At 38.3% G+C, this 14,890-nt stretch overlaps 1 protein-coding gene across 1 annotated transcript in view; it reads left to right on the top strand.

The window, feature by feature from the left end:
• The window catches only part of ETNK1 (ethanolamine kinase 1), a 30,102-nt gene extending 15,529 nt beyond the window's left edge, over positions 1-14,573 (top strand). The window contains exons 5-8 of the mRNA XM_053942639.1: positions 2,870-2,953; positions 4,380-4,540; positions 6,512-6,585; positions 7,692-14,573. Of these exons, the coding sequence (XP_053798614.1) occupies positions 2,870-2,953; positions 4,380-4,540; positions 6,512-6,585; positions 7,692-7,764 (392 nt within the window). The 3' untranslated portion in view covers positions 7,765-14,573. The remainder of the gene's footprint in view (positions 1-2,869; positions 2,954-4,379; positions 4,541-6,511; positions 6,586-7,691) is intronic.
• Positions 14,574-14,890: the final 317 nt, after the last annotated feature.

The following is a 14,890-nucleotide window of genomic DNA, read 5'->3' on the forward strand; positions in this document are numbered from 1 at the left end:
AGCAGGATGGGACAGAACTCGGGATACACCCTTCAGCTCTGGTAGCTACAGCCAAGACTTGGGCAGGGGAAGTGCTTTCCCTATGAAACCATTAGAAAGGAAAAGCAGCTAGGAAGAGAGCTGTCCTCCCCCTCCTTCCTGTCAGATCCTGAGGAGATCCAGCAGATGCTTTGTTGATTGCTACTTGATCTATGTAAAAGTGCATTTCTGGGATATGGAATACAGTGAATTCCGTTCTGTATCTTTCTGTGGTTTTTGTGGGGTATGTTGCATGTTGTCTGCCCTAGGAAATGCCTGGAAAAAAGAAATGTGTTTCAACTTGAAATATTCCACACTCTTGACATGCCTATTTCTGTCAATAGTAGTAGCTTCTCCAGAGAGCTTGTTTTCAAATGTTCTCATTTCAATAAAGCACAAATACACTTAGACCAGTGTCTCTTGCTCTCAGGGGTATTGATGGGATGTCCAATTTGTGGATACCTTTTAGAAATCTTGAAACAACAGCTAACTGCTAAGCCAGTAGTGTAAGCCATAGTTTTTAGAAGTGGCTTTCTCATATGAACTGCAGTAAATCTTAAAATACACTGATTATTTAAACAATGACTGCAGACTTTCTTCTGCTTTTTCTAAAGCAGGGTAAATGTATGTATGTGTACATATAAGTACGTCCATGTTGCACATTTTTGAAGCAGCAAACTTCAAAGCTTTTGTTTTCAGTTCCACAGAAAAAAATGTGCATCTTTATTTTGAGCCTTTGTGCAAAAATTAATTTAAAAGGTTGAGTTGCACAGTAGTATGAGTCTGAAATGGATCAGTGCAAATGCAAAGGTTTTTTGCTTTGAACTTTTGTCTTATCAAATGGGAGTTTGCCAAGTTTTCTCCATCTGCTTCCCAAGGGCTTGGTATGTCCTTGTTCCTGCTTTGTGAGGACAGTGCCTAGTAACAGCCCCACCCATATCTTGTTACCTTCAATTTCTGCTTCTATGTAATATTCTTTATATATGGAAGTAAGTTGTTTAAATGTAATTAAGAATTCATGATTGCACCTAGGGATGTTCTAGGTGAAATCTGCTAATGAAAAATTTAAAGTATTTATGTCCATATTTCACTAGCAAACTTTCACCTGCTGTGTTTGGATTTTAGGTAAGGAAGGAAGAAAGCAAACCTCTCAATACAAGGGATATTAAATGTCTGGGGGGCAGAAGGGGCTCAGGAGATCACTTGTGTAGCAGAATGTTAGCCAGGGGTGGGATTTTAAGTGGTGTGTGGCTTTAGAGGTGTCTGTTGTGAAAAGCAGCCCTGGAGAAGCAGTGAGAAGAGCAAGGCTGGGAATCTGCCAGTCAGGCAGAGCAGAAGTTCATCAGTGACAGTAAAATCTTGCTTGCACTGCTCTAAGATGAGCAGCTTCAAAGCTCTGGAGAACTTCAATTTTTCCACTGCCAACAGAATTTCCTGGAAGGAGCTTGCCACTTTGCAGGGCTGTTGGTTTGTTAGAACCTAAAACATTTAACATCATAACCTTGGTAAGCAAGGCTCTCTTTCAGTGGAAGAAAGGGTGAACTCGGACTTGGAGGATTTGTGACTAAGTGATTATATTCGTGTTGTAGAGTTTAATTTCTGTTTTAAGTGCTTAGACAAAAAGATTTGTCCATCTGGCAAACATAATTGTGTTAGGAGTTCAAGAATGGCAAAGATGAACTGCATAGAAAAGAACATTTCTAATAAACTTCTCTGCTAACTTGGTCAGGACATTGGTGAAACTATTTTGAGATGTACAGTATTCCTAAATCTTAAGGAGGCAGTGTAATAGGCACTTAAATTCCTTAGTCTCGGAAGTACATACAAAATGTACTTAATTTTAACATTGTTCTTGGTTTTCTTTTTAGCCTAGAGTTTTAAGTAATATTAAAAGATTTTTCATTATAATAGAGTGAATGTTTTTGTTAAATAATGCAAGTAGTGATAAAAAGAAAGAGTATAGAGAGGGAGAAGGGTGCAATGGTGAAAATTACTTATTTCAGTATAGCAGTGAGAAATGTAAGGTTTTACTTTTTAATGTTCTAGTGCAAACATATATTTTCTTAATCCATTGCTTCATTTTCATTTTTTTTAGTAATTTTGCTGGTTTCCCTTAAAGTACAAGAGCTCTAGTTTTACCTAATCCATTTTGTTTACATTTTGACTGTTCTTGAGCAGCTTCAATGTATTTTCCCCAGCTTCAGTGCAGGTAAACATAATTAGGAAACATTTGGGGCTGTGTTTTGCTGCTTTATCAGCCCTTGTTTACGCAATGCTACATAGTTTGATAGCTTTGGGGACCTTATGGTTGTCTGATGGTTTCTTGAGGCTAGTTGAATCCAGCTTAAAAAAGCAACAGTTAAGAATAATCTTGCTTTGTAAGAGTGGTAGAGGAAACAGGAAGTATCAGCATATTGCAATGTGTTAGTCCACTGTGGCTGCACATTTGTGTGAGAATAAACAGGACTGTTATTTTTTAAGTCAGGGAGAAATTGATCTGCTTTTTCTACATAAAGTTTAAAGAAAGAATGTGCTGCTGTACTTCTCATTTTGAGAGTAAGGGAGGCCCTCATGTGGTAGAAGTTAAAATTGAAATTCTGCTACTGAGACTTGAAGCAGAGAGAATTGTAAGCTCTAAATTTAAGAGCTTTGCTGAATGAATATTTACCCTTAAATAGCTCATATCATAGAAGTCACAGCCTTACTCTGAAATGTCTTGAGAGCACACTGCTGGGTACAAGATGGGTCTGTGGCTTGTTTTCCCCAAAAATCTTCAAAGGACACCAAGCTATCAGGGCTGGTACTTGATTTGATCTGTACTCTTATGTTGCTGCTATTGTCTGTCACACAGGTGATGTGCAGTTCATAGACTATGAGTATTCTGGGTACAACTACCTGGCTTATGACATTGGAAATCACTTCAATGAATTTGCAGGTAAGAATTGGGTTTCTGAGGTAAGAGTTGACTGATTTTACTAAAGACCCCAACAAACTCATTATTCTTTTTGTTTGTGTATCTGGTTACATGCTTACAGCTGTCAGCTCAGAATGTGTTGGTGTCTCATTTTGCAGACCAGTTGTGCCCTTCCTTTGCAGGTCTTCTAACTCAGAGATGGAAACATCATGTCCTAAGTTCTGGTAGAGTTAGATAAGTTCAGAGTACATAGCTTTCACCCCATCTTTCTGTGAGGTGACACAGCAGAGACAGCCCATTGTGGTGAAATACTGTCAGTGTCACACTAGAGGTGCATGTGTTGACAGTATTCTGTGGGATTCCACAGTGCCACAAGGCAGGATTATGTGTTTTTTGGTGGTTTTGAATGTGTGCACTAAGTACTTGGCCTGTCCTAAAAAGAGAAGCAAAGGCTAAAAGACACTGTCATAGGGAAAAGGTGGGATTTTAGGAATACGGTGGTTTTAGATTTATTTATTAACTAGTTCAAATTTTTTACAGCAAATGCCCATTCCACTTACTCCATAAGGGAGAAATGACCTCAAGTGTATGCTGTACTATTTCAGAGCATGGGTGAGCAGGGAAAACCTACATAATAATTAGAGCAGATGGAAAGCACTCTGTGGTGAAATGAAGAGCCATAATCTACCAGTTACTTCAAAAACAATGTTAAGTTTAGATAACTTAAGAAAAAAAAAAAGGAAAAAAAATCAAAGTGTATACTTTGTAATTTGAGTTGTGTAGTTGGTAATTTAAACATTTGGAAAGCAAGTTAAATTAATGAGAATTCCTAAATTCACTGGGAGTGATAATGGAAGTGTACTGTGATCCAGGTTTGGGGCTCCTGGCAGACTCCCTATAGCCTGTGACTAAGCACCTCCAGTAGAGGAAGAAAAATAGGATAAAAATGAGTTATGGGCTCCTAATTCCACCAATGCCCTGTGGAGAAGAGAGGCAGAGTCACAATAAGTTTTCTTCAGACGTGGGCTCAGTGATAACTGGGTATGCATTTGGATTTGGCTTGAGATATTGTGACATACAAGTCTCTTTTCCTACAAAATACTTAATATTTGATCTATTTGTGAGGGTTTTTGTTTCATAAAGCAAATACTTAAGCTTTTTCTCAAAACCCAAGGTGTTGAATCCTAACATACAAACAGACTCTACCTGGCTGAAAACATAAATTTGTAATGTGGAACACTCAGATTTGTATGTGGGAACTTGCTGGCAGCATGTAATTTAAGGTGAGGTCAAAGTAGAATTGTGGTTATTTGTTCACATCAATCTGTGCCTGTGTGTTGGGGTGGGAAGGGGCACAGTAATGGGCTACTAGTGGTAGTACTAAAGGGTTTCTCATGGTCTTTTTACGCAACATAAGGTTCTGATAGTATTCTTGTCTTTTTCCTAGGAGTAAATGAGGTAGACTACAGCCTTTATCCCAACAGAAAATTGCAGGAGCAATGGCTGCGATCTTACCTTGAGGCCTACAAAGAATATAAAGGATTTGGGACAGAAGTCAGTGAAAAAGAAGTTGAAGTTCTGTATGTCCAAGTCAATCAGTTTGCACTGGTCAGTATCAAACACTTGATTAGAATATTTTAAATGATGCAGAGAAACCTGATACTCTGTGAACAAATGTAATTGCTATTTTCTTGAATTTGAATGTAGTGGCATGTAAAGAAAACTTCCATGAGAAGTAACTTTGCTCTTCTATGGAAACTTGCTTCTCTGTTGCATATTAAATACTTTCTGTGGAATATTCCTAGTGAAGGAGGCACTGCACATTCAGAAAACGAGGAGATGAGCTTTGAGTGAGGATTTCTGTTTATTGGCCTGGCAAGTTTAAGTTTGCCACAGCTTGTGGGGGGTCTTTGCTGAACTTTTGCTTGTAATGGTAAGAAGACAGAAGAACAAGGTAGTGCTTCATGAAATCATATAAGCTTTAAAATCCTTTTTAAAAATAAGATGGTAACATTCTGTTAAACTAGACTATATGGATTTTATTTATTTTTTTTCTTTTGCAGATAAATAGGTCACTCTAGAGTCTCTTGCTGATCTTGTTTTGCCTAGATGATGTGACAGGAAATGTTACAGCAGAAGTGCTTGCATGTTTTTTTCTTCTGAAGAATAACATTCCCAGCTATTTGTAGGAGGAATAAGGCTAAAGTAGCAACTCCAGCCTTATTTTAGTCCTCTTCTCTACTAATTCAAGCACACCTCTGTTACTGTAATACCCTGAGTTTTCTGGCAAAAGCTACAGGCTGCAGTGAGGAAGTAGAGTTAACAGGAAGCTGATTATTAAACAAGCTTTAAAAACAATGGCTTGTATGCTGCTATTCTTTTAGAATGTTAGTTGTTACTGTTAAATTTAGCTGGCCCATTCATTTAGGAAAGTTGGAGCTGCAGTTTAGCAGGCTGGTGGTCTGTTTGAAAATCAATAGCACTCTTTTGTCAGTTTCAAACAATGGCCATAGCAATGTTTAAGAGGATGGAGTTGTGTTTAGAGAACAGGTCAGGACTTGCCTGTAGTCTACCTGTGATGCACAAACAGCGTGTGACTCTTGTGTCAATTCATGTGGGAAGCTTTCGTAAGGGAAAACTTGACATAAATCATGGATGTTGATGTAAAATGATGGACTGCAGCTCTCTGGCCAAGTTATCTGAACCAGAGGTACAGGATTCACATGGGCACAGGTCATTTGCTGTTTTGAGGTGTTTTCAGGTGTATCCATGGATGTCAACTAAATTCCTGGTCAAGTGTTACATGCAAGCTTCAGGAAGCCATTTAGGTAATTAATAAGAGCAGTCATTTACTGAAGTTCAAAGTCTGTCCAGAAGTGTCTTCCACAAGGACACTGTCAAGCTTATGGGCATCACTTGTTCATTGTGAAGTGTATTAACATCATATCATTAATATGATCCATACTTCCAATCTGAAAGTGAGCAGAGGCCTCCAGACTACTGCTCTGGACTCCTAATGGAAGTAAGTCTGGAACAGATGAGAAATTTGTGTAAATGCTGATGAATTAGAACTTGTCTTAAAACATTACATCTCTCTTTGTCCAAGCCAGCAGTGAAAGTGAGTGTAATTATATAGGTCTAAGGATGTAATTGAAAGTTGAAAAGGAATTTCCTGTTTGCACTGGAGCTCAATACATGAGGAGTAATAGAAATTCACAGCGGTAGAGGTGGTGGTTACATTTCTGAGCATTTTTTTAAGCATGTGTATATAGTCATACAACAATCTACTTAATAGGTGATAGTTTATAAATGGAATGTTGTTTCTCTTGAAAAGCAGCAATCAGTTGCTGCTTTCAGCATGGGGAGGGAGTTAGACTCCAATGAATTGCCTTGTCTGATTGTGAGTAATTAATTCTGTAATACTGCTTATAAATCTCTTTGGTAAAGAGAGATCAAATAACTTTACAAAAAGATTGGGGTTTGAGTGTTCTCTTATAGATGTTTTGTCTTTGTGAGAATATGTTTACATGTTAGATTTAAGATAAGGTTAATTTTTTCTGGTAAATTTTTTTCTTTCAGGCTTCACACTTCTTTTGGGGATTGTGGGCTCTCATTCAAGCCAAATATTCCACCATCGATTTTGATTTTCTAGGGTAAGTATGCTTGCTGTGTAGAGTCACGGAATACTAGAGGATGGAAGGGACTTGTGGGACCTTACATTTAGTCCAACACCCCAGCTATCAGAAACTGAGATCTGAGCAACACACCTGACCTCTGTGAACATACAAGAAAACTCTTCAATTGTAAGGGAAAACAAGGCAGTAAAAGCTGTCTGTCAGTGTTTTTTGTTGCGGAAAGTTCTCTAAGTTATGTGCCCCTGGGCTAAAACACATGGTTTACAAGGCAAGGAACATAATGTTTTTGGGTATCAAGTGTTTTTTGCTGCAGAGACAAAGGCATAAAAACCAAGTTGGTCAGTGAGGTGTGCTATCTGTCAGATGCAAGACCTATATTTCCAACAGTGTGAGTCAAAGATATAGTACAAAAGAGCTTGATTACTTACTGCATGGAGTGTTGATCCTGGAAGTTTCTATTCTTGTTTTAAAGAGTCTTTGTACCACCAGTGAATGTTAAGTTCTGTTTCAGGTAGATACTTGTGTCTTTGGCCTTTTTAAAAAGGTCTTTAATGGCAACAAGAAGAGGAATTAATTTCTCCATTGGGGACCGAGCAAAGTGATAAAATTCATCATTTTACCTGGCAGGATGTCCCACTTGAGGATTTTTTGCACTGCCTAAGCCAGTTTTCTGGGCTGTATAATGTCACTTTTGTGAGTAACACCGATGTGAGTTCCCGATTTTCTCAGGCCGCAGTACCGGGCAGTCACCGCTAGATGGAGAGAAAACACCAGTGACAACCCCAAAAACGTGTCAGCGTTGACACTTCTGTTTTAATCATCAAGATCAAATTTCTGTGGCATTGCAGTTGTTGGACAGTCCATTAAGAACAGTTAAACACTAAACCACTACCCTTGATAATCCTGGAGCAGCATGCAAGCTGGGACTGGGGGATGGCGGAGAAGAAGTTCTGTAATATCATTGCTCTGTTCTTAATTTCTTCCTTGGGCAGCTGCAAAGAGTCAATTTTGGAAACAGGGTGCTGGGGTCAGTGGAATTTTGACTAGTCCTACTTAGCATGGCTGTTGTCATGTGAAGAATTAGCTGTTCCTAACCTGGAATGTCTCTCTCTCCCTTTGACCAGGTATGCAATTGTTCGGTTTAACCAGTATTTCAAAATGAAACTGGAGGTCATGACATTAACTCTTCCTGAGTAATGAAGAGGAGGACTCTTACCAAGTGGATAGACAACCCCTGAATCTTTTCTGAGAACAGATACTGGAAAAAAAATCTAAACATTTGTTGAAGTGCTGTAATGCTCACTTGGTGGTTCTTGCTTTATAAATAATGCCTCTAGACAGTCCTTCAATGTTAAATTTATTATGAAGAACATACGTACTGCTGTTGATATAAAACGGATTAGAAACTTGCTAAATCTATAAAAAGTTGTAGAAATGGCAATTTAATCCTTCTTTGTAATTTAACATGTTGTATGTGAATTATTTATTATACGTTTAACATGATTCCGTTGCTGCTTTCATCAGTTTATGTTAAAGTTGGGTGCAGACAGTGAAGTTGTTCCAAAGGATTCATTTAACAACTTATTTTGAAGTTGCATTCACTTATGCTAAAGAAGACATGTCAGAGACAATTCTTCTTTTAGAGGCCTACAAGCAAAAGGAGTGACAATAGACTTGTGAGATCTCTAGTGTGGTGTAGCTAGGGAGAAGGGTTAGGATGATCTTTATTTTTTCCCCTGCTTTTTTTTTTAAAGGTCGCTTTCCATACAATGGTACTTTTCTTTTGCACAAGAATCAAGCAGCTTATTGAAATGATAAATACAATTTTGATATTTTTTTCGTCTGGATTGGGCTGTAGAGATGTTCAAGTTCTGTGACCACAAGATTCTCTGAGGATATCTAACACCAGCCACTAGTGTTGGGTGGACAGCCTGCCGTCCCCAGCTTCCCTGGGAAAGCTGCTTGTTTATTACGTGTACTCTTAAAATCAAAAGACCACTATTCCAAATCTCTCTTCCTTTTTGCAACTTGATTCTGGATTTGAACCCCGTTCTGGTGTCTGTATCTGTTGTGCTCCAGTGGCAGAACGGACTGTTGGACCCGAGATAGGAGAGCAGAGGTCCTGTGGCACTGGGGAGCAAGATGCAGGATTACAGCTCCTGTATCAAAGACAACTTTCTGCTTTGTCCCCATCTAACTTTGGACTCTGAAGTCTTAAATGCCTGGTCCTGTAGTTGTGCAAATTCTGGTATGTCTGGTGGTTCTTTTTTTTTTTTCTGTCAGCAGATTGCTTTTCAATGCCTCCAGTTTGAAGGACAGTATGGAAAAGTGTATGACTTTGGCAGCGAGGCTTTGATCATCTCACACACTTTATTTCTTAAAGCTATTATACCAAGAATGGTCTGGATTACAAAATGTTAACTGAAAAGAAAATGTTTACCTAATGGAACAATGCATAAGTTTGTGTGGAAAAGAGGCTTTAACTGTGAAAGGGAGGGTGGGGTTGGGGGGCAGGAGATGGGAAGGAACCCACAGCAGAAAACTCAAGCCCAGCAATACGGTTTGGGGCTAGGCAGGCATGAACTCAACTCTGATGGTACTCTGAAAAACTTTGCACTTTGGTCACATAAGTGCCCACGTGTACAAAGTCTGTGCATGTGCATGAGCACATGCAAACACAAACTTACGTGGGGAGTCTGTTGTACAGACTCCAGCAAAGATATTTATTCAAAACTGCTTTATGGCACAGGGCTGTGTGTGTGTGTGTATAGCATGTACACATGTACATACACATGTGCTTTACAAAAGCTTGGAGTGATTCAGGACAAATAAAACTCATGTGAATGAAAAATCTTTCACCAATAAAGACCATTTCCAATGGTATTCTGTTGTTTTACAAAAGCACCGTATAGGGTTTGTTTTTCCTCTTGTTTATATTAATCTATGAATGTTTTCATTTTATTTTTATTCAGTCAAAACCTTAAAAATCTTTATACAAATGGGAGAGCTGGGATTTTTTGTAACTTGAAATGAGGTAACCATTTTCATTAGCTGGAGGCTACTATACTGGACAAACTCTCTTTGATTTGAAACAAATAGCTTAAATAGACATTTATAATTTACTTTGTAGCAGTTATCAAGGATGTTGCTAGAGCTCATGAAGGCACTGAAGTCCTTAATCTTCTGTACTTTCTCCCTATGGATTTTATTGACATTTGATGAATGTCAATACCCTGCTGTCTCTTATTTCCTTTAAGTTCAGCAAGATGTCCTTGGAACTAAGATTGCTAAAGATTTTTGAACTCTTTGTTACTATTTTCTTCCAAACAGTGGCTTTATTTCTGACAGTGTTACTTTGTATTTAAGAAATATTTTGAAAGAAGGCTGTGAAGTTCATTTGGTCTTGGGAAATCCAACAGCTGACAGATCCGAACTTTCCCAATGGCTGGCAAAACACATTCCCATTTCAGGTACCAGTACTACTTAGGTTTGGAGTTACTGTAATTTTTGTCAGTAGTATTTTGTTTGTATAGCTCAAGTAGCAATAACTGCAGGAGTGGAAGTTTGCTTCCGCAGAACCAAAGCTTTTCCTGAGTGCAGCTCAGTCTCATCTTTGTGGAGTGAATCCTGTGAAAGCACTTTGAAGCAGGTAGCAAATAGTCCGAGCTTTTCTTGAGCCACTTTGAAGGAGCACAAGGACTGTCACAGGTTACAGTGGTTGACTTTGCAGTACTGGTCAAGGCTTTAAGTTTGCACCTTGGAATTCACTTCAGCACTGCTCTGCATCAGCTTTCTCTTGAGAGAAGTGCAGGTTAAATCTTGTGATCACCTCTGAGGAAATACTGTAAAGCATCTCCCAAAATGAAATGCCAGTTGCCTTGAGCCTTGTTCCACATCCGTTTGAGCCAGTAGCACTTGGATATCCTCATTTCCTGAGGAATATCTAGAGATGCATTAAGTTGAAAGTAGTAATTTGCATTGTAGATGGTAAGGTAGCTTGAAACTGTGAATACAGGACATTCTGAATGTAAGTTAGGTACTAGAAAACATGTACTTGTTTCACTTAATTTATTTTGGTCTTTGTAATAGCAACATGAAGATATTGGAAGGAGGACAAAAAATGACTGAGCTCTAGAAACATCCTGTAGTAGTTTTGACTGTGACTTGCCAAGAAGATACTCTGTTGCCTTTGTTAAGCTAAGGGCATGAATGCCAAAATTAATAATTCTTGCTGTAGTTAAAGCTATATTGTAAATATAAAGAGGATCATTAATCTGGGCATTCTTGCAGAAATAGCATCAAGTCAATAGACTGTAGTGGCCTGGTTGCTTTTGTAAAGCAGAATAGTGTGATTTTTTTTTTTTCTTTTTTTCCTTCTCATTTCTGCAGTCAGATCTGGCTAATCCAGACCTAATTTCTTAGGTCACTCAAGCACTAAAGATTTCTGAACGGTCACTAGTCTCCTGTCACGTAATTTTAAGTACTTTCATTGACACTTGTTGATTTGCTTTTTAAAAGGACGTGAAATTTGCATTTACCAGGTCTGACTGTTCATGTATATACAACAGTGTAAATAACCATTTGTAAATTAGTGTGAATTGTATTCTATCTTGCATTTATGGACTTGTGTATTGCATTGTATTCTCTCCTATTTTGTAGAAATCTTGTTGTAAAGAAGAAATCTAACTCTGTGTGCAGACTTCTTTTGTTAAATTGATTTATAATGCAGCGTAATACTTTCATGTTAAGATATCCATTTATAGCCTTGGACGCCCAGTGTCTTTTTTCCCCCATTAGCTTTTTTGAAATCTTGCTCTTGGGAATGATTCTGGGAATAAAGAGATTTATACAGTACTTAGATTAAGAGAAAATCTGTTCTAATAATAGGGCAAACCATGTGTCAGAGGTATATGCAATACCAATGGGATTGGGAAAGCTGTTAAAATTGTTTCTTTAAACTTCCAAACATTTCCTGTACATTCTTGAATGCTGTTGACTTCTAAACTAAGGGTGTTGGATTGAAGCACTCAGAAGTGTGTGGTCCCATGGGGACACTGAGGTAGCGGTGATAGAGTCCCTTGAATGCTTTTGGTGGATATAGCCTTCTAATATCCACCAAATAATAATAAAACTTCTAATAGGATTAGTTGCTAACTTGTAAATGCTTATACTGAATGCCCAAATCACTCATAGAGTTCTGTGAATTAATTTACCTCAACACTAGAACTATTGGTACCCCTTTAGAGTATTTAAAACTTATAGCTGAGATATTTTCCCTGTGTGTGATTCCCTCCCCTCCTCCTTGTGCCCACAATCCTACTTCTTTTAACATAAACATGAATCTAAAATCTTCCTTTCTGTACTTGGCTTATCACTATTTCCTTTTAGACTATAATTACATTCTGCTTTGTCAGTGCATGACTTCTCATCAGATTTTTTTTTATTTTTTGTGTAAGAAATCCCTTTCTGCAGAGGCCTTTAACCTTGGAAACACAGACATAATAAAGGTTAGTTTTTCCCCTGACTATATTTCATCACTGTTGCCTTTCACTGTCTGTTATGAACTCCACAGTGTCCTTCAAGCTCTTAGTTTCTTCTTCTCACTGGTGTGTCGAATACCTCAGCTGGAAAATTCTGGTTTGCAGATCTGGTTCTCCATCTGACAAATTGACCTTGATGCAATTTGTACAACCTCTCAGCCTTACCTGTGGTGACACTTGAGGTTACAAAGGTCTTGGGAAGTGAGTTTATCCAAGAAGTGCTAGTCAAGAGGAGGGATGGGCTTGATAAATATAAGTAAAAGAAAGTCACTCACTTGGAATCTCAAGTTTTTGCTGTAGCAAGGTATTGAATATGCTTGTTTACTCTCATGATTTAAGGACAAGAGCAAAATATAAAGGGTAAAGTTTGCTTCAGAATGAAGCTCATTCTTTTAAAACCTTTGGTAGGTAACAGAAGCTTCCAAATACTCTTTTGTTACTCATACCAAAAGAAATCTTAAAATTGGGTAACTTTTTGATTAAATAAAACTTTGTTCCAAACCGCAGTGACGCTATAGTCTCTTGTTTGGGGCAGTCCTTGTTCTTGTTTGGGGCAGTCCTTGTTCTAGTTAGCAGAGCAGGTTGAGCATGTCTCACGTGTCTGTTTTAGGTGCTTGTGTGTTCCTTGTTTTCATGTTTTTTGCTATTTGTTGTGTGTTAAGATTGCTGAACTGCTGCACTTGGCAACTATCTGCTGTCATCTTCCACACCCAGCAGGTTGTAATCATGGTAGTGGAGCAGAAAGCATTTTTTTCAGACCTTAAGGGAAATGCAAGGCTGATGTGAAACAATCTTGCAGATGATTTTTCCTCCCTCTTTATGACTGTGAGTGGTAAACTGATTGTTTTCAACAGCTGTGAAAGATAGACCTTTGAGCTTGTGCAAGGTAGATATTCTGTTAACCAGACATAGGATCTTTAGGAAAGGGGCTCTCAACAGTGAGAAATCACACCATTCCAGATGGAATGTGTTGGATTAAACCAGACTTTGTGGCTTAGAGACCTTCAGTGGGAAGGAAAATGTGTGGAATGTTTGCACAGGCTGGTTGTAAGGAGGTGCTCCATCCAAGTGAAGTGCTGACACACTGGATAAGGCATTGTTTGATTTTTAAAATGCTTTTCTTTTTAAGTGACTTTTACAGTTGGTCTGATCTGTAGAGATTATGTAATTAGGAAACCGGTCAACCTGGGAAGAGAGGGAAGAGACTGTTCAAAAAAACATTTGTAAAAAAGGAAGCACCTTTCTAGCTGATGAGTTGGCAATACATTGTGTTTTGGGCTTTTCTGTGTATTTAATAGTGTGGATGGTGCTCTGCACCAAATTCTTCCATAAAGGGTTTTATTACTCTTGGAAAATGTCAGAAAACTGACTGGCATGGCCCTGAAGACCACTGGGACCTTAGATGGCCAGACTTGACCAGATGACCAAATTTTTGGTTCAAGGTGTCACACTCTGTTTCTGCAGCCTTCTGAAGTTGTCAAGCTGCTATCACAGTTCCCCTGTGCTGTGGAATTTACTTCATGGACTTCCCCAATGTCTTTGATTTGGTGTTTATAGAGAGATAACACAGAGGGGAAACTTCATGGAAATGAAAAGGAAAGGAAAACAAGTTACTTGAAATCTAGCAAGCAAACTTTGTCATTAAATGCTGAAATAACTTCAGGTGCTGCACCAGCCTATTTTTGTGGCATTGCAACAGTGTTTTTCCTCTATTAAGTGGTTTTGGGTTTTTTTCCCCACATAAAGACCTGTGCAAAATGCAAAATGAAAGAGACCTCGGAAGAGAAACATAAATAACATCATATAAAATGGATAAAATACAGCATGAACTGGAGAAAAAGTATGTGTTTCAAAATTTTTGGTAGTATAATTCCTACGTGTTATCAGAAAATGTGTCCAGCCTTCAGTGTGTGAAAGAGTTCTTTCTTTTACTTTGTAGCAAGTTTCCATTTAGCATTTTGTATCACAGTGTGGTAGTTATGCTGCTGCTTTGTACACAAGTGCTTTGAATAGTCTCAGCACGGAGAATGTACCCAGTCTTTCTGAGGTGTGACTTCAAGTTAGAGCCATTGGTTCTGAGCCTCTTCACTAAAACCCTCTGAACACTTGTAGATACAGAGCCACAGCATATTAGGAATATATTCCATTTTGTGTCATTCTCTTTGTTACTGCGGGTTTTTCAGTGTTCTTTTAAACACAAGTCCACTCGTGTCCTGTGAGTAAACTAAGCTCAATTAATAAAAGAGCCTTTGTCATCCTCAAAAGTGTCCCCATGCCTCTTGTGTGTTGTGATGTTTAGGTGCATCATTTATTCATTGGAGTGAATTGTATTTCTTTTGAGCTAAATGTGATTGAAACTATTCTAAGGCCTTCTACCACTGATTAAATGAAGTAATGTACCTTTCAAAGAGATTTATATTGTGTAAATAATTTCAAACTGCAACAATAAAGTTGGTTTCTAATGGCGCTGTTGGTATATATTGTGATGATTTTGCTTTCCCCAGGTTTGAGAACTCTTGGTTCTCAGAATAGTCAAGAGTTCTTAAAGGGTTTTCACTTGTGTCCTAGTGCATACCTCTCCATGGGATTGACAATGCAGCTAAAAATAAATATTTTGAGCCAGAATTTGGCTTGCACCAAATTAATTGTTAACAGTTTTGCATGTTCAACAGGCTTGGTCATTGTCTGCTGAAATTGAACGTGGTGACAGGAATTAGATGGAACATGGCTGTCAAGAAGGATCACTCCCACTGAGGAAAAGGAGGAAAGCATGCAAAGTTAGG

The sequence above is a fragment of the Vidua chalybeata genome, chromosome 5 (assembly GCF_026979565.1).
Source record: "Vidua chalybeata isolate OUT-0048 chromosome 5, bVidCha1 merged haplotype, whole genome shotgun sequence".
In the NCBI taxonomy this organism is placed as follows: domain Eukaryota; kingdom Metazoa; phylum Chordata; class Aves; order Passeriformes; family Viduidae; genus Vidua; species Vidua chalybeata.